This window comes from Pristis pectinata, chromosome 6, assembly GCF_009764475.1.
Source record: "Pristis pectinata isolate sPriPec2 chromosome 6, sPriPec2.1.pri, whole genome shotgun sequence".
Classification (NCBI taxonomy): Eukaryota; Metazoa; Chordata; class Chondrichthyes; order Rhinopristiformes; family Pristidae; genus Pristis; species Pristis pectinata.
The window spans coordinates 7,181,901-7,202,240 of record NC_067410.1 but is presented as its reverse complement, the minus strand read 5'-3'; the positions used below and the strand labels follow the sequence as shown (position 1 = coordinate 7,202,240).

The 20,340-nt window shown below is 51.0% G+C and overlaps 1 protein-coding gene across 1 annotated transcript; it reads left to right on the top strand.

Moving 5' to 3' along the window:
* Positions 1–2,844: 2,844 nt before the first annotated feature.
* wdr6 (WD repeat domain 6) lies at positions 2,845–19,902 on the top strand. The gene is made up of 6 exons (XM_052018945.1): positions 2,845–2,920; positions 8,357–10,682; positions 13,132–13,233; positions 15,051–15,167; positions 15,785–15,903; positions 16,621–19,902. Exons 1-6 carry the CDS (start codon positions 2,848–2,850, stop codon positions 17,283–17,285), a joined length of 3,402 nt encoding a protein of 1,133 aa, XP_051874905.1. The 5' UTR covers positions 2,845–2,847; the 3' UTR covers positions 17,286–19,902.
* Positions 19,903–20,340: the final 438 nt, after the last annotated feature.

Below are 20,340 nucleotides of genomic sequence, written 5' to 3'. Positions count from 1 at the left end.
ATCCTCACCAACAATAATCAAAATAAAAGTTTTAAACTGAAATTGCCTGGACTCTATGCAATTTATCTTTCCCAATTGCACAAATACCTTTCTAAATTTCTTACTTCAGGCCCAAGTTGTAGACCACCTCAACAAACAGCACTTTGCAAGTCCCTTCATCACTGTGCAGCGTTAATATGGTGGACTGCTGCTACGTTCTCAAGGCGTAAGTAGGGACACGCAATAAATGCTGGCCTTGCTAGTGACACCCACATCTCGTAAATGAATATAGATAATTTCAGCACAAAGCTGGAGCAGGATTTACAATCGACACCAAGGCCCACATTCTCATAATGAACTTAGTCCTTAGTAGCCTAGGCAACTCTAGTCTACTGCTGGAGGAACTCGTTGGCGTGAGCAATATCTGTAGAGGCAGAGGGTTGATCAAGGTTTTGGGTCGAGACCTTGCATCAGGACTCCAATCTGCTGCTTGTTCTTTTACTGATCCATGGGCTTGATGTTTTTAAAACCTCTAGGCTCAAAGACTGATAAAAGAGAAATCTGTGCTCTTTCAGTATCAGCAAGTGAACCGGGATGTTGATTTAACCTGTCTCCATTCATGGCACAGACTGTTGAAGACAAAAGTTTGAAAGTCCACCGTTCTGGAGAGTGATCTGTCACCAAGTGCACGGTTACGACCTTGTATATGAATATGTACTGGATTCAGAGTCCACCTAGTGCCCACAGACTGGCACTGCATGGTGACTTTTGATTCCCAGCAAGAATGGGAAATCATGCCCCAAAATGATCGGTGCTGGAAGTGTGCCCATCAGTACTATCTGAATCTTTCCTTGAATGCTGTTGGAGATGGAGATCTATGAAGGTTTTAAAGCTGAGATCGATAGATATTTGTTTGGGTTGATATTATGATCTATAGGACCGAAGTAATCACAGTCAAAGAATCATAGAAACGTGCAGCACAGAAACAGACCCCTTCAGTCCACCACACCTCTGCCACCATGATGCCTATCTAGGCTAAGACCATTTGCCCACATTAGGCCCGTATTCCCCTAAGCTTTTCCTATGCAAGTTTTTGTCCAAATAACATGCCGGATTAGCAGTGTTTTATGATCCAAAATTGCTGTTTCACAATGAAACTTTTAAGAAGTTGGTGCTGACGACCTTGGAACACAATTTCAGTCATTAGTGAATGGCCTGAACCTAAAAGCCTGATTTCTTGTGTTTTACCTGATTTCTCGTTTTCCCTGATTTCTTGTGTTTTACCTGATTTCCAGTGTTTTTAAATGTTGTAGTTGCAAATGCCTCCAGCGGTTTCACCCGATATCCCTTCAGAGACATTTCCCTCCTGCCCCATCCACCCTGTAGTTTAAAGAGCTTCTTTTGTTATTACAAAGGGTCTTCGACCCAAAACGCTCATTCTGTTTCTCATCCCACGGATGCGGCCTGACCTGCTGAGTACCTTGAACATTTTCTGTTTTCGTTTTAGATTTTTCTGCATTTAGAAAGGTGAGGTCTGATTAGGGATAGTCAATGTGGTTTTGCAATTATAGGGGAAATTGTTGTTGGAAACAATCCCTTGTCATTTGACATTCCGGCTTGTGTCCCTTTTATTTCTCCAGGGCAAATGTTTGCTGATCTGGACTTGCAATTAAATAGGAAATTAAAGTAAAAATCTGATAACCTGTGATCTGATTGTTCAGAAATCCTGATAATTCAGCACCTAGCTCACCAGTTGCAGACTCCCCCGCTTTAAGACACCAGGACCCCAGATCCTGCACTCCCTTTAAACTCACCAGAACCCTGTTTCACACTCCCTTGTTGACAACGTCGACATTTCCTTTCCCCAACAGATGCTGCTCGACCCGCTGAGTTCCTTCTGCAGGTTGTCTGCCGCTCCACCTTACAGCATCTGCAGTCTCTTATGTTCCCCTTTAAAGTTACTGGGTTTGCTGGAAAGGTTACTGTAGTACCTGTGTAACATCTAAAAGAGTGTATTGGTGTATTAACATCCAATAGTCTGGAAAATAGGGCAACCTGGGACTATCCAGGTCCTGGGCGTGCTGGATTAGCAAAGGTTTATGACTCAGAACTGCTGTTTCACAACTAAACTTCAGAAGTTTGTGCTGAGGACCTTGGAATACAATTTCAGTCATTAGTGAATGGCCTGAACCTTCAAGGCCTGATTTCATGTAATCTGCCTGATTTCCCATCTTCCCTGATTCCCTGTGTTTTGCCTGAATTCCTGTTTTCTCTGATTCCCTGTGTTTTGCCTGATTCCCTGTGTTTTGCCTGAATTCCTGTTTTCTCTGATTCCATGTGTTTTGCCCAATTCTCTGTTTCCGATTCCCTGTGCTTTACCTAATTCCCTGATTTCCTGTGTTTTCCTTGATTACTGTGTTTTATCTGATTCCCTGTGCTTTACCCCGATTCCTTGTGTTTTCCTAATTCCCTGTTTTCCCTGTGTTCTGGCTGATTTCCCGTGTTTTCCCTGACTGCCTGTGATTTCCCCAATTTCCCATGTTTACCTGTACTACCTCAATGCATCCTGTACTAACCCAATGTAACTGCACTGTGTAATGAATTGACCTGTACGATCGGTATGCGAGACAAGTTTTTCACTGTACCTCGGTACAAGTGACAATAATAAACCAATACCAATACCCATTCCCTGTGTGGAGCCACCAACTCCCACTTCGAAAAAAAAACACACACCTAGCAACGTTTGTAGCAACGAAGCCACCAATGGCTGCAGGGTTTGTTTGGACGGCGCCGAGCCGGCTGCAGTCCCAGTCTCGCGGGCTGCGATTGGCCCGAAGACCGCGGGTCCCGGGAGGGGGAGCGGTCGCCATGGAGTGCGGGGCCCTGTCGCTGCTCGGCTCCGTCACCGCCTTACGGTTGGTGGGAGACTTCGTCCTCTCAGGTAAGTCTCCGGCGGGGCGCGGGTCGTCACTGCCGGCTTCATTGATTCAACGGTGTTTGCACAGGCTGCCTGTCCTGTGACAGGATCCACACCTGATGCGGGGCCTCGACGGCTCCTCCCCTCACAGATGCTGCCCGGTCCCTGCGGCCCTCAGTCCGCCACCTCCCCCTCCGGACCCCCCCCCCCCCTCCGGTCCCCCCCACCCCGGACACCCTCCCCACCACACCCCCGCCCCGGTCCCTTTCCCCGGCCCTCCGGTGCCCCCCACCCCGGACACCCTCCCCACCACACCCCCGCCCCGGCCCCTTTCCCCGGCCCTCCGGTGCCCCCCCCCCGGACACCCTCCCCACACACCACCCCCCCCCCCCCCCGGCCCTCCGGTGCCCCCCACCCCGGACACCCTCCCCACCACACCCCCGCCCCGGCCCCTTTCCCCGGCCCTCCGGTGCCCCCCCCCCCGGACACCCTCCCCACACACCACCCCCCCCCCCCCCCCGGCCCCCCGGTGCCCCCCACCCCGGACACCCTCCCCACCACCCCCCCGCCCCGGCCCCTTTCCCCGGCCCTCCGGTGCCCCCCCCCCCGGACACCCTCCCCACACACCACCCCCCCCCCCCCCCGGCCCTCCGGTGCCCCCCACCCCGGACACCCTCCCCACCACACCCCCGCCCCGGCCCCTTTCCCCGGCCCTCCGGTGCCCCCCCCCCCGGACACCCTCCCCACACACCACCCCCCCCCCCCCCCCCCGGCCCTCCGGTGCCCCCCACCCCGGACACCCTCCCCACCACACCCCCGCCCCGGCCCCTTTCCCAGGCCCTCCGGTACCCTCCCCACCACAGCCCCCCGCCCCCGGCCCTCCGGACACCCCCCCCCCCCCGGCCCCTTTCCCCGGCCCTCCGGTGCCCCCCCCCCCCCCGGACACTCTCCCCACACACACACACACACACACCCCCGGCCCCTTTCCCTGGCCCTCCGGTACCCTCCCCACCACAGCCCCCCGCCCCCGGCCCTCCGGACACCCCCCCCCCCCGGCCCCTTTCCCCGGCCCTCCGGTGCCCCCCCCCCGGACACTCTCCCCACACACACACACACACACCCCCGGCCCCTTTCCCTGGCCCTCCGGTACCCTCCCCACCACAGCCCCCCGCCCCCGGCCCTCCGGACACCCCCCCCCCCGGCCCCTTTCCCCGGCCCTCCGGTGCCCCCCCCCCCGGACACTCTCCCCACACACACACACACACACCCCCGGCCCCTTTCCCTGGCCCTCCGGTACCCTCCCCACCACAGCCCCCCGCCTCCGGACACCCCCCCCCCCCCCGGCCCCTTTCCCCGGCCCTCCGGTGCCCCCCCCCGGACACCCTCCCCACCACACCCCCGCCCCGGCCCCTTTCCCCGGCTCTCCGGTGCCCCTCCCCACACACACACACACACACCCCCGGCCCCTTTCCCTGGCCCTCCGGTACCCTCCCCACCACAGCCCCCCGCCCCCGGCCCTCCGGACACCCCCCCCCCCCCGGCCCCTTTCCCCGGCCCTCCGGTACCCTCCCCACCACACACCCCTCCCTCTCCCCGGTCCCTCCGGCCCTCCCTCCGCCACTCCCGGACACCCTCCACCCCAAGGCTCCCTCACCTTCCCCCCCCCCCCCCCCCGACACCCTCCCCCGGTTCCCCTTGATGGCCCCTCCGGCGGGTTGGGTGCTGCTCCAGTTTCCAGCCCCTTGTGTCTCTAGAAACAGTTCGTTCTGTTTGGCCTAAATCACAGTGGGTGGGACCCTCAAGTGAGAAAGTTGTGGGCACAAGAGATATTGGAACCTGGAGCAATGCAGACAAAGTGCTGGCAGAGGTTGTGGGGGCAGATACATCAGGGACATTTAAGAAACTCTTAGATGGACACATGAATGATAGAGAAATGGAGGGCTATGTGGGAGGGAAGGGTTCGATAGATCTTACAGCAGGATAAAATGCCGGCACAACATTGTGGGCCGAAGGGCCTGCACTGTGCTGTAATGTTCTATGAACTCAGCGGGTCAGGAAGCATCCACGGAGGGAAATAAACAGTTGACGTTTCGGGCTGAGACCCTTCATCAGGACTGGAAAGGAAAAGGGCAGAAGCCAGAATAAGAAGGCAGGGGGAAGGGGAAGTTGTGGGATCGGCTGCAGAAACCTGGGCATGTAAATCCCATTATTATAAATTATTATTTTTTATAAAGTACTGAGGGAGTGCTGCAAAGTCTGAGGTGCTCTTTTAGCTGAGGCTATATTACCATCTCATGGGGAAGTAAAGGTTCCCTTAGCACTTTGGGTTCTTCCCGGTGTCCTGGACAATACTCATCTGTCAAAGATCACAGAGAATTCTGGATTATTTAGTTATTTAGCTCTACCTATTGCGGGAGCTTGCTGTTCTCAAATTGGGTGCTGTCTCTTGTAGAATTCAACCATTTTGACAGTAACTCATTGGTGCTGCGATACCTCGGGATGTCCATAGATCGTGAAAGGCACACAAATGGAAACCTTTCATACCTTCTCCTTCCCAAGTTGTGAGGGTTGGTGGATGAGATGGGGAGACACAAACGTCCTTCCCAGAGAGCCGGAGGGGAGGGGAGAAGAAAAGCTGACGGGAGAGAAAGTGGGAGTGAAATTAGAATAGGAAGTCTCTAAACTATAGTAAGGGTAAAATTAAATATTAATGTGAACTCTTCTTAAATCATTAAGGATTGAAAATCTAGGTCTATTTTAATTGGATAGATAGGGATGATTTGATAGAGGTGTTTAAAGTTGCGAAGGAATACGTGGAAACATTAAAATAAACTGTCAGGGCTTTTATGTTTACATAAGAAGAAAAGGAGCAGCAAGGATAAATTTATAATGAATAAGGAAATGGCAGAGGAATTAAATAATGACTTTTTCTTCATGGAAAGAAGACGTATAAAAGGATCAAGGGTACAGTGAGAATGGGGAATTGAAGAACTAAATATTAGTTAATCAGTACACTAGTGAAGTTGGTGAGCTTGAACGCTGATAAATCCCAAGGGCCTGATGATCTACGTGCCAGAGTTTTGAGAGAGGTGGCTTTAGAGATACTAGATGCTCAGGTTAAAAACTTCCAAAGTTATACAGGTTCTTGAATTGCTCCTGTGGATTGGAGGGCCACAAATATGACTCCACTACTTAAGAAAGGCAGGGGATAAAAAAGGCAACAACTGAACTCTATGTCTAACATCAGTGATAGGAAAATTGGGGATCTTATAATAAAGAATGCAACTACAGGAGACCTCTAGGGTTAATCAGAATCAGATTTATTATCACTAACTTGTATGATGCAAAATTTGTTGTTTTGCGGCAGCAGTACAGTCCAAAGACATAAAATTACTATAAACTACAAAAATAAATAAATAGTCCAAAAAAAGGAATAAGTGCAAAAAAAAAGGAATAGCAAAAAAAAAGGTAGTGTTCATGGACAGTTCAGAAATCTGATGGCAGAGGGGAAGCTGTTCCTGAATTGTTGAGTGTGGCCCTTCAGGTTCCTGTACCTCCTCCCCGATGGTAGTAACAAGACGAGGGCATGTCCCAGATGGTGAGGGTCCTTAGTGACGGATGCCACCTTCTTGAGGCGCCGCTTTTTTGAAGATGTCCTCGATAGTGGGGAGGGTTGCACCCATGATGGAGCTGGCTGAGTCTATAAACACACTACAGCCTCTATGATCCTGTGTGTTGGAGCCTCCATACCAGGCTGTGATGCAACCAGTCAGAGTGCTCTCCACTGTCCATCTATGAAAATTTGTAGGAGTCTTTGGTGACATACCGAATCTCCTCAAACTCCTAACGAAGTAGAACTGCTGGTGTGCCGCCTTCATGACTACATCAATGTGTTGGACCCAGGATAGATCCTCTGAGATGTTGACGCCCAGGAACTTGAAGCTGCTCACCCTTTCCACTGTTGGCCTCTCAATGAGGACTGGTGTGTGTTCTCCCGATTCCTCTTCCTGAAGTCTGTCTTGGTCTTCCCTCCCAAGTGGAATTGTCTGCATTAGGGTTTTACAAAAGGGTTTGATTACAGGAGTAAGGTAGTTTTATTGGGATTGTCTCATTTGGATCTTGGTGGGAGCATGTGGACAATTTTGGTCTCCTAATCTAAGAAAAGATGTGCTTGGCATAGAGGGACTGCAGCAAAGAGTCACTAGATTGGTTCCAGGGATGATAGGTTCCTCATGCGGGGAGAGGTTCAGTGGATTGGAGCTGTTGCCCCTAGAGTTTAAGAGAATGAGAGAAGATCCCATTAAAACATACAAAAATAAGGAGAGAGAGAGAAAAATAGAGGCAGATGGAGCCAGGTAGGGGACAGTCTCTACCTATCACCCACTGCCTCCTGAATCCAACCCTCCCCCTCCATAGTTCCTTCTGCCCATCATCCACCTCCGCACCTGGTTCCACCTATCACCTGCCCCTCCCTCTCAACTCTCTATACTGACTATCTCCCCACAACACACTCAGTCCTGATACAGGCTCTCGAGCCGAAACATCGACCCTCCCTCTGCCTCTACAGCTGCTGCCTCACCTGTTGAGTTTCTCCAACAGTTTTTGTTTTGCTCCCGATTGCAGCATCTGCCGTCTCCTGTGTCTCCAGAAGGATTGTTGGCAGTGTGACATGGGGAATAGTGGGGGAGAGCTGAGGAGATCCATGTACAGCATTAGCACCACCGTACACTTTTATGGGGTGGAATGACTTGTACCTGTGCTGTACGTTCTTGGTCAGCCTGTGCAGTGGGTGCCCTGTCCGAAGAAAAAATTAAAAGCAAGTCAGCAGATTTTGTCAGGGTTTCTTCTTCTTAGTGTTATGAGCCAGGTTGCTACTTGGTGAATGTCCCTTTAAGGCACCTGGACAGTCGAGTAGTTGTGTGTGTGTTATCTCCAAGATGGCAAGAATAATTGGAGCGTGCTGACTGTTTCGCACAGAGAGTCAAAGAGAGACACTGACTGCTGGTCTCTGCATCAACGTGTGAAGAACTATAGCTGTGTCTGTCACTGCAATCCATGTATGGATTTTTGGAGCAATCAAGTGGAGTCCACTTTGTCGTTAACCTGTACTGGAAAGCGGGTATTTCTGTGGGCGGCCACATCTCGAATGCCTTCGGGGTGGTAAACTCTCTCTTCATTCTCTCTACATTTTCTCTTCAGTCAACGGTGGTTTTGCAAAAGCCTTTGCTCACGTTCTACCTTATGACTTGCTGAACTGAACTTTGAGAACTATTCCTAGACTTGGGGTTTGGGAATTTGCCATACACACACTTTGAGTTTAGTTTTGGGGTTAATGTTTAATATCTAATATTTTTACTTATTATTACAAATAGTTATTAATAAAATTGTTTTTAACACTTTTACATGACTCGGTGTGTTTCTATTGTTGCTGGTACGTAACAAAATTTCTCCCTCTGACAGGTGAAGGAGCCTGTGTGTCACTCCATGCCCAGAACTCGACAAATGGCCACGGCAAGAAACTTTCGTGCAACGTGCTGCGGAATTACAGCGTCCACGGGATCGAGCCCCGCCACGCTGCATGTGGGCCCACCTTGTTGGCCGTGTTCGGAGGAAAGGGGGTGGCTGTCGTGGAGCTGCGCGATCAGGGTGGGGAGCCAGAGCTGCGGCCGACGGGCCAGCTGTACGAACTGCACGACTGGATCTGGGACCTGCGGTGGCTGCCGGCTGCAGACCAGCCGGCCGGGCGCCTCGCCCTGGCGCTCGGGCACAACTCCGTGGCCCTGTGCGACTACTGGGAGCGCCGGATCCTGCGCGAGGTTCACTGCGAGGAGAAGTGCATCCTGTATTCCGCCTGCTTGGTGGGCCAGAGTTGGGATGAGCTGGCACTGGTCTCCGGGACTGTCTTCAACCAGCTTGTCCTGTGGAGAATGGAGGGTCCGACTGATGGGAGCGGCAGGGTACGAGCGGGGAGACGCATCAGTGGCCACAGTGGGGTCATCTTCAGCATTGATTACCTGGAGCAAAATGGCGTCCTTGCCTCGGCCTCTGACGACAGGAGCATAAGGCTGTGGAAGGTCGGGAATCTCCGGCGAGAGCTGGAGGACAGCGACTGCGAGACAGAGTGCCTTCTCCGGTTGTACGGGCACCAGTCGAGGGTTTGGCGGGTTCGCCTCCTGGAGGACCACATCATCAGCGTTGGGGAGGACTCCGCCTGCCTGGTGTGGAGCTACGGCGGGAGAGTCACCGACACCTTCCGGGGGCACAGAGGGAGTGTGAGGGCGCTGGCAGTCAGCGAGGACGGGGAGTGGGTGGCCACCGGAGGGGCGGATTCGGGAATCAGGCTGTGGAAAATCGGGGATAACAAACCGGAGGACGTGGCCGTCACTCAACTCCACTTTGGCAAGGCCGAGGACACGAGGAACCCAAGAGCTTTGTGCTCGGTCGACCCAACCCTTGTGTTGGTCATGACTGGTGCAGGGAGCATCTACAGCTACTGCCTGGACACCGGTGAATGGAAGTGCCTCCTGGCAGACCCAAATTACCAGTCCTATGGCTTGCTAGCGGCTGACAGGCTTCCCAGCGGCACCGTTCTGTGCGTCCTGGGGAACATCGAAGGCTGCCTGAAGGCCTTCCCGCTCTCCAAACCCGAGGGGGCGGTGGAATGGCGGGGGCACCAGGGCAAGGTCCACAGCCTGAGCTGGGCCAGCCGAGGTGGCGGGCAAGGGCTGGACCGGGGCAACCTCTTCTCCTCGGGGACCGAGGGGGAGATGGTGTGGTGGGAGGTGGGCTGGGCGGGGGGCCGGGTCAGCTGGGCAGCGAGGGGCCGCTTCCACCTGCCCCCCTGCAGGCACAGGTGGCACACCAGTGCCGCCTTTGTGCCAGGTACCCCGTACCTGGTGTGTGGCAACCGCAGGGGTTCGGTGCTGCTCTACCCGGCGGAGGGGGGCCCCGCTGGCGCCTGGAGGCCCATTTCGGCGCTGCTGGGCTTGCACGGGAAGTCAGGCGTGACCTCGGTCCTGTGCCACCGGGGCCTCCTCTACAGCACCGGGCGGGACGGTTGCTACCGGCAACTGCGGGTGGAGGAGGGGGGCCGTCTGGGCCTACTGAGGAGCCAGCGAGCCTGCCGGGGCGTGGAGTGGGTGGAGCGGCTGGTGCCGGCTCCCGGCGGCACCCACCTCCTCGCCCTCGGCTTCCGCGGCAACGACTTCATGGCGTGGTGCCCGGAGACGGAGCAGTGGCTGCTGCGGGTGCCCTGCGGTGGCGGGCACCGGTCCTGGGCCTTCAGCTCCTCAGACGGCGGGCAACACCTCTTCGCCTACATCAAGTCGGGTGCCGTCTTCGCCTGCCGGGGGAGGCTGGTCGCCGGCGGCTCCGGACGGGTCGTCAAGGAGGCCTGGCACGGGCGGGAAATCACCTGCGTCAGGCTTGTGGCCAGTCCTGAGGCGCACACCAGTGTGCTGGTCACTGGCAGCGAGGACACCGCCATCAACGTCCTCGCCCTCGACCAGGCCTCAGGCCGGGTGACCAAGCTGGCCGCTATTGGTGACCACATCTCCAGCGTGAGGACCCTGGCCGTCGCCGGGAGCCGAAGCCGAGGCTCCCAGCCCCTGCTCCTTTCTGCCGGAGGACGGGCTGAGCTCCAGTGCTGCCGCCTCCTCTTCGGGCTCAAGGACACCGACGTCTCCCTGAGGTGCCAGGTGGAGCATCTGGGCTCCCACAGGTTGGCTGAAGATTGGGAGCGGAGGAAGAACAGGCACAGGATGCTGAAGATGGACCCAGAGACCAGGTAGCACTCTTAACTTTCCCATCTGTCTCCCTCTTAGTCTGTTGGCCTCGATTTTTTTTTTGGCTGGGCTAAAAGTTCAATTACAGTGAGGTACGGGTCCAGTGAAAAGCTTGCAGCAGCATCACATGCACGTGGGTACAGACAACAACAAAGAACATAAATTATACAAGACAGCGAAGAGAGAGAGTGAAAAAGAGACTGGTTTTTGCACTAAGGTCTTGCTTTTGCATAATCTGGGGCAAGTCCACGGTGGTGCAAGAGGTGGTCCGCAGAGTTCCGTTGCTGAGGTAGGGTTAGGGTTGTGCAGGTCAGTTTAAGAACCTGATGGTTGTAGGAGAGCAGCTGTTCCTGAACCTAGTGGTGTGGGACTTCAGGCTTTTGTACCTCCTGCCCAATGGTGGTAGCAGTGAGAAGAGAGCATGACCTGGATGGTGGAGATCCTTGATGATGGTACACTTTGGAAGGACAAACTCCAAGGCAAAGTACAAAGTTAATGGCAGGATTCTGAGTAGTGTGGAGGAGCAGAGAGATCTAGGGGTCCATATCCACAGATCCCTGAAAGTTGCCTCACAGGTGGATAGGGTGGTTAAGAAAGCTTATGGGATGTTTGTTTTTATAAATCGAGGGATAGAGTTGAAGAGCCGCAAGGTAATGATGCAGCTCTATGAAACTCTGGTTAGACCACACTTGGAGTACTGTGTCCAGTTCTGGTCGCCTCATTATAGGAAGGATATGGAAGTGTTGGAAAGGGTGCAGAGGAGATTTACCAGGATGCTGCCTGGTTTAGAGAACATGCATTATGAGAAGAGACTAAGAGCTAAGGCTTTACTCTATGCAGAGAAGGAAGATGAAAGGAGACATGATAGAGGTGTACAAAATATTAAGAGGAATAGATAGAGTGGACAGCCAGCACCTCTTTCCCAGGGCACCAATGCTCAATACAAGAGGCCATGGCTTTAAAGTAATGGGTGGGAAGTTCAAGGGAGATATCAGAGCAGGGTTTTTTACCCAGAGAGTGGTTGGGGCATGGAATGTGCTGCCTGGGACAGTGGTGGAGGCAGGTACATTGGTCAAATTCAAGAGATTACTAGGTAAGCATATAGAGGAATTTAAAATAGAGGGATATGTGGAGGAAGGGATTAGATAGTCTTAGGCAAGGTTTAAAGGTTGGCACAACATTGTGGGCCGAAGGGCCTGTATTGTGCTGTACTGTTCTATGTTCTATAGATGCCACCTTCTTGAGGCAGCATGTCCTGTAGATACTGTCAACATGGAAACAGGCCATCCTGCCCACCATGTTCAATCTGACCAATAGGCACCCATGCATAGTAATCCTGTCTTCCAGCACTTGGTCTGTAGCCTTCTATGATTCAAGTGCTCATCTAAAATCTCCTTAAATGCCATCAACAACTCTGCTTCCACTACTCTCAAGCAGTGTATTCTAGATACTCCCCACACTCTGGGTGAAGGAGGTCCCCCTCAGATCCCCTCTAAATCTCTTGCCCCTCGCACTGAATTTATGTCCTCAAGTTTTATCTGTGCTTCTGCTGAGGCTCGGCACCAGACACCCAGCCAGTCTCTGGCACCTTGTGTACCACTGAAGCACCAGATATGAGCCAAGATTGGGATGATCTGAACACGGGAGCTTGGTATGTTCAGCCTCGGAAGTTTGAGTGTTCAAGTCCTGCTCCAGAGACTTGAGCACAAAATCCAGGCCAGTAGTGATGGAGTGTTGCACAGTCAGAGGTGTTTAAAACTGTGTGTCAATTACCCTCTCAAATGAACTTAAGACACATCACTAGTGGAGAGAAGCAGGAGACGGATTTTTCCTGCGCACTTAATATTAATCCCTCAGGTTCAGTATATTGCTGTTCGTGGGATCATGCTCTGCTCAAATTGCTGCCATGTTTTCTACAGCACAGATATGATTACTATTCAGAAGTACTGCTGCAAGAATGCTTGGTTGTGAAGTTGCTATATAAAAGCAACTCCTCCTCTCCTTGCCCTCCCACCTTAGACTGGTTTGGTTGGATTTGTACGTAGCCTTAATACTCGATCTTTGAGCAGCACCGTGGGTTTGAACCCAATCTCTGCAGTCAACCAACTGCGGGGTACCTTGGCTGCTCTGTGACTTTCTGGTATTGGTATTGGTTTATTATTGTCACTTGTACCGAGGTACAGTGAAAAACTTGTCCTTGCATACCGATCGTACAGGTCAATTCATTGCACAGTGCAGTTACATTGGGTTAGTACAGACTGCTTTGAGGTAGTACAGAGTGCATTGACGTAGTACAGGTAAAAACAATACCAGTATAGAGTAAAGTGTCACAGCTACAGAAAAAGTGCAGTGCAATAAGGTGCAAGGTCACAACAAGGTAGATCGTGAGGTCAGAGTCCATCTCATCGTAGAAGGGAACCGTTCAATTTACCCTCTTTTACCCTCTTTCAGGTATATGTCCATTGTGGTGGTGGATGGTGGGATGGATCCTGGGACGGACCCCCATTTCTCCTGGCATTTCCTGGGGGCAGCTTGCAGTGACGGAGCTGTGAGGTGGGTCTTCTCTTTAACAAGGATGCCTCATTTACATTTTTCTCGCCCTCTCATAACCTGGGGAGATCTCGAGCTGGACAGACCAGGAATTTCTTGAAAGTGCAGGGAAAGACGTGGCAGGACAGGCAGCATCTGAAGAGACAAACAATTAATGTTTAAATGATCTGAAAGTAAAATTCTGCAGATGCTGGAAATCTGAATTAAAAACAAAAATGAGTGTTTCTAGCATTAGTTGTTTTTATTTCATGACTGATGTTTAAGGAGTAGATGCTTTGTCAGGGGAAGAATATCGGAGTCTTGGGTCCTGTCTTGTGCTGCTAAATGATCTCGAAGCAAATTTAAGATAAAACCCTGCAGGTGCTGGAAATCTGAAATAAAAATGGAAAATGCTGGAAATGCTCAGCAGGTCAGGCAGCATCTGTGGAAAGAAAATCTGAGTTAATGTTCCAAGACCCTTCGTCAGAACTGGTGAAGAGAGAAAACAAGTTAGTTTTCAGTTGTAGAGAGGATGGGGGAGGCAGAGGTAAAACAAAGGGAATATCTGTGATGGAGTGAGACCAAATGGGTTAATGTGGCAGTCAGAGATAGATGATAGAGTACTGTGTCCATTTCTGGTTGCCTCATTATAGGAAGGATTTGGAAGCGTTGGAAAGGGTGCAGTGGAGATTTACCAGGATGCTGCCTGGTTTAGAGAGTATACATCATGAGGAGAGACTAAGGGAGCTAGGGCTTTACTCTTTCGAGAGGAGGAGGAGGATGAGAGGAGACATGATAGAGGTATACAAAGTATTAAGAGGAATAGATAGAGTAGACAGCCAGTGCCTCTTTCCCAGGGCACCAGTGCTCAATACAAGAGGCCATGGCTTTAAAGTAATGGGTGGGAAGTTCGAGGGAGATATCAGAGGAAGGTTTTTCACCCAGAGAGTGGTTGGGGCATGGAATGCACTGCCTGGGGTGGTGGTGGAGGCAGGTACATTGGTCAAATTCAAGAGATTACTAGATAAGCATTGGGAGGAATTTAAAATAGAGGGATATGTGGGAGGAAGGGATTAGATAGTCTTAGGCGAGGTTTAAAGGTTGGCACAACATTGTGGGTCGAAGGGCCTGTATTGTGCTGTACTGTTCTATGATTCTATGATAATTCTCTCTGTGTTATATGCTGCTAGTAGCAGGGCTGTGGGACATAACCCAGCAGGTCAGGCTGTACTGACGGTGAGAGAAGCGATGCAATTAGTGTTGCAGAATCTTTGCAGCATAAAGGCCATTTGTCCCATTGTACCTTTGATAGTGCTCCCCCTTTAGTACCCCACTCGATCTTCCATTCTCCCCACACACTCCTGAAAAATTTCCTTGCTGTTTATTTGTCTTTTGAAAATTAAATTAGAATCTGCTTCTACAAAAAAAATTCTCCTCCTCTGCCCTCTTGGGCACTTTTAGCCTCTGTGTTCTTGAATCAGGAAGGAGAAATTGGTTTAGAGTCCTAGTCTGTATATGGTGGAAAGTGAGAGTGTGAATAGCAGTCTGTTACATGGTGCAACAAACAAGATACTTGAGGAACTCAGTGGGTCAGGCAGCATCTGTGGAGGGAAATGGACAGTCGACGTTTCAGGTCAAGACCCTTCAGCACTGTTATCTGGTCCCACACAGAAATTTCACAACACAACACGGACATATATCAGTGATAATAAACCTGATTCTGAAATGGTTTGTCTGAAGATCATTAATAGTGTCCCTAAACGAGACAGCAGTCATGAACTGTGTCCTGTTGCTGAGCTGTTGCAGTTTTAACATTCGGTGCAATTGTTTTTGCTGTGCAGACTCTTCGTTATCGATGAGGGTGAGAAGAAGATCCTGCTGCTTGCCGAATCCTTCTACCACCAGCGATGTGTGCTGAAACTACAAACATTCACACACCAGCTGACCTCCACAGGGCGGTAAGCGTCTTCGTGGAGGCTTCAGAGGCAGACCAATGCAAAGACTTGCTTGGAACGGAGTGCCATTTGCCTGCATTTGGCCCTTATCCCTCTAAACCTTTCCTATCCATGTACCTGTCCAAATGTCTTTTAAATGTTGTAATCGTACCTGCCTCTACTGCTTCCTCGGACAGCTCGTTCCATATACCCATCTCCCTCTGTGTGGAAAAGTTGCCCCTTGGGTCCCCTTTAAATCTTTCCCATCTCACCTTAAACCTCTGGTTTTAGACTCCCCCACCCTGGGAGAAAGACTGATCATTTACCTTATCTATGCCCCTCGTGATTTTATATACCTCTAGAAGGTCACCCCTCTGCTTCCCTCTCCACTATCTCTTTCTATCCATCGGCCCCCCCCCCCCGCCTCCGTTCCATCCTCCCTTTCCTTCTCCTTACCCTGTACTTCCTCTGTTCTCTCTCTCCCTACCTTTCCATTATAGCTCAGATGAACACTTGGCAACACCTCACTCACTGGTATCGACAAATGTTTTAATTGCTTTATTTTGGCACAGCTATGAGCAGAAGTTGGTATTCAGATATTGGAGCAAGTCAAATAACAGATTGTCTCTCACTGCCTGTAGGAGGGTGTTTCTCTGCAGCGCTGCCACAGATGGAAGGATTGCCCTTTGGGATATCTCACTGATCATTGAGAAGGCCAAGGCTACGAATATTTTCCCGGAGAGAACCCACCAACCCTGGGGTACGTCTTGCATAGCTCGGTAAAGTGACAGACCTTTGGCTGAGAGGCACACTGGCCTTGCTGTGTTACACCAGTTCCTAGCCTTAAATTGTACAGCTCAGTTAAACCTCAGCCCACTGGTTCAGCAGCTGTCCAATATTGAGGTGCACACTGCTAGGCATGGGGCCATAAAAAGGAATGAATTGGGAACAGGAGGAGGTCAGTTTGCCCCTTGTCTGCTCCACCATTCGGGAAGATCATGGCTGATCTGACTGTGGCCACAAGTCCACATTCCCTTTGATAAGGTGAGGGAAATCTTCACCCGGTTAACTCAATAATGTTCCAGATCTGCATCACTGCACTTGATTATGACGTTGCTGTTTGTGCCAATTGGCTGTACCTTTTTTTTTGCGTTACACCAGTGGCTTCCATTCAAGAATGTATTCCATTGCTCGTAAATTGCTTTAGGATGTCCCAAAAGGGGATGTGAACAGTGCATGTCTGATAGATTGTACCCCTGGGGGACATTTGGGGTGAACTGACTCACGGGCCAGTAAAACAGGAATAGATTTCATCGTGTGTTCAGTGTCCGATATTCCAATCCAGTTAGTGTCGGGTGGGACTTTCAGTGAGTCGGTCTCCCACATTTCTCGTCTCCCACCTGGTTTCTAGCCTGTGGTCAGAGCCAGATTGTACACATCTGGATGTTGACGCAGACTCCTCCTGTGTTTCTTGCAGACCTAGGGTCTCCCTGCCTGGTGTTCAAGGCCCATCAGTGTGGAGTGAACGGTCTGGACATCAGGCCCCTAGACGATGGACGTTACCTCCTGGCCAGTGGCGGAGATGACAATGCCATTCGTGTCTGGGTGATCTGTGTGGTGTCTGGTAACCTTGGTGACGATCAGTTGGTTCCGAGCACGGGCGAACAGCGGGAGGTCACAGACATGGAGTTGATGGGAAGCAGGAACGGTGAAGAGCGATGGAACAACACGGCTGTGGACTCGCAGGTGGAAGACACGGGTTGGAACCACCTGGAGGTGATCACAGATGGCTGGAGCACAGACAAGAGGGCCGCGCTATGGGTTCTGAAGGGGCCTTGCGTCGAGAGTGCGCATGCTGCCCACGTCACTGGCTTGAGGATCCTGAGCTCACGGCTGCTGGCTTCAGCTTCCATTGACCAGCGACTGACCCACTGGGCACTAAGCAGCTGTGGTCTGAGTCTGGTGCAAAGCAGATGGTGCCAGGTGGCGGATATCGCCGAGCTAGAGATCTGGGACGGTGATCCCCTGGGAACTCGCCTCTACGCGGTCTGTGGTGACGGGCTGCAAGTCCTGAAGAGTTGGCAAAAGGGAGATCTTTGCGGCTTGAAGACGGACGGTGCAAATGCTGGAAGTCCGAAATAAAGTGCTCAAAACACTCAGCAGGTCAGGCAGCATCTGAAGGGAGAGGAATAGAGCTGATGCTTCTGAGCGCTGAGACAGTGCAAATTTACCAGTAGTCCAAAAACAAATGCAGATGCTGGACATCTGAAATCAGGCCAGGAAATGCTGGAAATACTCAGCAGGTCAGGCAGCTTCTGTTAAATCTTGATTGGTAAAGGGGTTAAGGATTACGGGGAGAAAGTGGGAGAATGGGGTTGAGTAAAAAATCAGCCATGATTGAATGGCAGAGCAGACTCGATGGGCCACATGGCCTAATTTGGCTCCTATATCTTATGGTCTTATGAAACCATTGCTGATTTAAGTTCGTGTGTAATGTAAGCTGCTGTTGATATTTGGTGAACTATCAAAAGCAGTGTGCCGGTTCATTTAGTGCTGCCTTCAGACACCTATCGTGGTCCCACTCCATGCTTGTTCATGCTCCTCATGAGGCTCTCCCCACCACTCCATCTCTCCCCACCAACATATCCTTCTGATCCCCTTTCCCTCAAGTCACTATTGAACTGCCCATTAAATGCGTCCCTACTGTTCCCCTCTCTAACCTTTCTGGTATCGAGGATTTTATTTTCGCCACTTTCTAGGGATATTTCTTCTAATTGCTACTGGATTTATTTGTGATTTTTTTTCTTATGTTTATTGTCCCTGCTTTGATCCCCCGGTCATCGAGTCTTTATGGCACAGAAGCAGCCCATTCTCTCGTGGTATGCCAGGGCTGGGGCCAGAGAGCTAAATTCAGCCAGGGCAATAGTGGAGATAAGATCAGATCTTTATTAGTCACATGTACGTCGAAACACACAGTGAAATACATCTTTTTGCGTAGAATGTTCTGGGGGCAGCCTGCAAGTGTCGCCACACTTTTGGCACCAATACAGCATGCCCACAACTTCCTAACCTGTACGCGGGAAGAAACCGGAGCACCTGGAGGAAACCCACATAGACACAGGGAGAACATACAAACTCCTTACAGACAGCGGCCGGATTTGAACCCGGGTTGCTGGTGCTGTAAAGCGTTACGCTAACCACTACACTACTGTGCCTGGGTTAGGCCTCTGGACCCTTGGTCAGGATTCCTGTCCACAATCCCTGTCAGTGGGGAAAATGCACAGACTCAATGCCTTCTCTGTCCGAATAGTCGTTGATGTTCGTCTACCTGTGCTGGCATGCGGAAACTGGCTGTTTGGTATGAGACGCCTTGAAATGGTTGGCAGCCTTGTCACCTACATACCTGGAGTCACTGGACTTTGGGAAGAGCAGGTAGCTTCACACTCCCAGGGCACAGAGTGTGTTACATTCCAGGCAACCCACAGGTAGCAGCATGCTGTACAAGTAGGTTAATTCTGGGGTTCTTGTTAAATCTCAACCTCTGCTGTTAATGCCATGACATTAGATGAGGCATCTGACTGAATTCCAGCCTCATCAACAAACTTATATATTTAAAGCTTTTGGGCAATGTATATAAAGGGTAGAGCATTTTTATGTGGAGAGTAGTTAAGATCTGGAATACATTGCCAGTAGGGGTGGTGGAAACAGTTCATTGGGGCTCTCAGGTAGGCAACTTGTAGAGCTGTGGGAGTATGGGACTGGTAGCATTGCTCTGAGCTGCCAGAGGAAGTGGTTGAGGCAGGTACAGTAACAACATTTAATAGACACCTGGGCAGGTACATGGGTTGGAAAGGTTTAGAGGGATATGGGCCAAATGCGAGCAAATGGGACTAGCTTAGATGGGTGGCTTTGGTCGGCATGGACCAGTTGGGCTGAAGGGCCAGTTTCCATGCTGTATGACTCTACCAGTAGCCAGCATTGATTCGATTGGCTGATGATTCTAATAAGTGGAGGAAAGACCCAATCAAAGATAAAACTCTCAAGTCACAGCTGAAACATGCAAACACTGCAGACCCTGACCCGCACCCTGGAACTCTGCTCCCCCTGTCACACCCAGCCCACTGTCTGGACCCTGGCTCTGGCTACAAACTGATCCACGTTCCTGACCCACAGTGTTCCGGACCCTGGCTCTGACCACACACTCAGTAATGCACGCCTGACCTTGTGTGTACACGGATCCATGGATAACGAGCCTTAGTGGACTAATGAGTGAGCCTGATGCTGAACCATTGGGATTTCGGAGCAATTGGATACCAGATAATCGGAGTTTTACTGTATCTGATAATTGTCACATTGACATTTGTGTGAGCTTGCTGTGCACATATTGGCTGTCACACTTTTAAAACCTTTATTGTCTGTAAAGTACTTTAAAACCTGCAAGAATTGCCTTGTTGTCATTTTGAACCTCGGTTATTGCAGGAAACGGCAGGCGGTTTTTTCTTACCAAAGTTGGTGTCATTGATTGGGTCCTCAGCAGGACTTGACAGACAAGTGTTTACACTGGGAAAGGCCATGATCAAATATTTAATGTTGAACGTTGACACGACAGCACTTAAGTGTCTAGACGAGCACTTAAATCGACCAGGCATAGAAGGCGATGGCCAAGAGCTGGAAGATGGGATTAATTTGGATGGGTGTCCATTAGCTAGCATGGACATGGTGGGCCAAATGGCCTGTTTCCCTGCTGCATGGTCATGAAGATGTGTAAATAAGTGTGAGCAGTGGTACAAGTACTTGTGTAAGCAATAAGCTTTGAAAACGGAGTGGTTTAATGCTGAAAATAAGGGAACATTATGTTCTGTTTTCATATAATTAACACACACACAATACAATTCTTGGAGATGCATATGTATTAATATTTTACGGTGTTTGCCAGGTGGGCTTGCTGAATGTGGATTGTTATGAATGTTTAATGCTGGACTTCTCATCAGTTCTGCAGCCAGCATACATCTACTGCTCTGGCTCTGAATGACAGCTGTTCACTCCACACCTGGCTGGCTCTCAACAGCTTACCATGGTGACACATGCACTCAACACACCCTGTGGTGCAGATAAGCCCTAGACGCACGGGCTGTAAACAGGATAATGGTGATCCCGGCGTGGTATGTGATATTAACTGTGAGGACAGAATAAAACG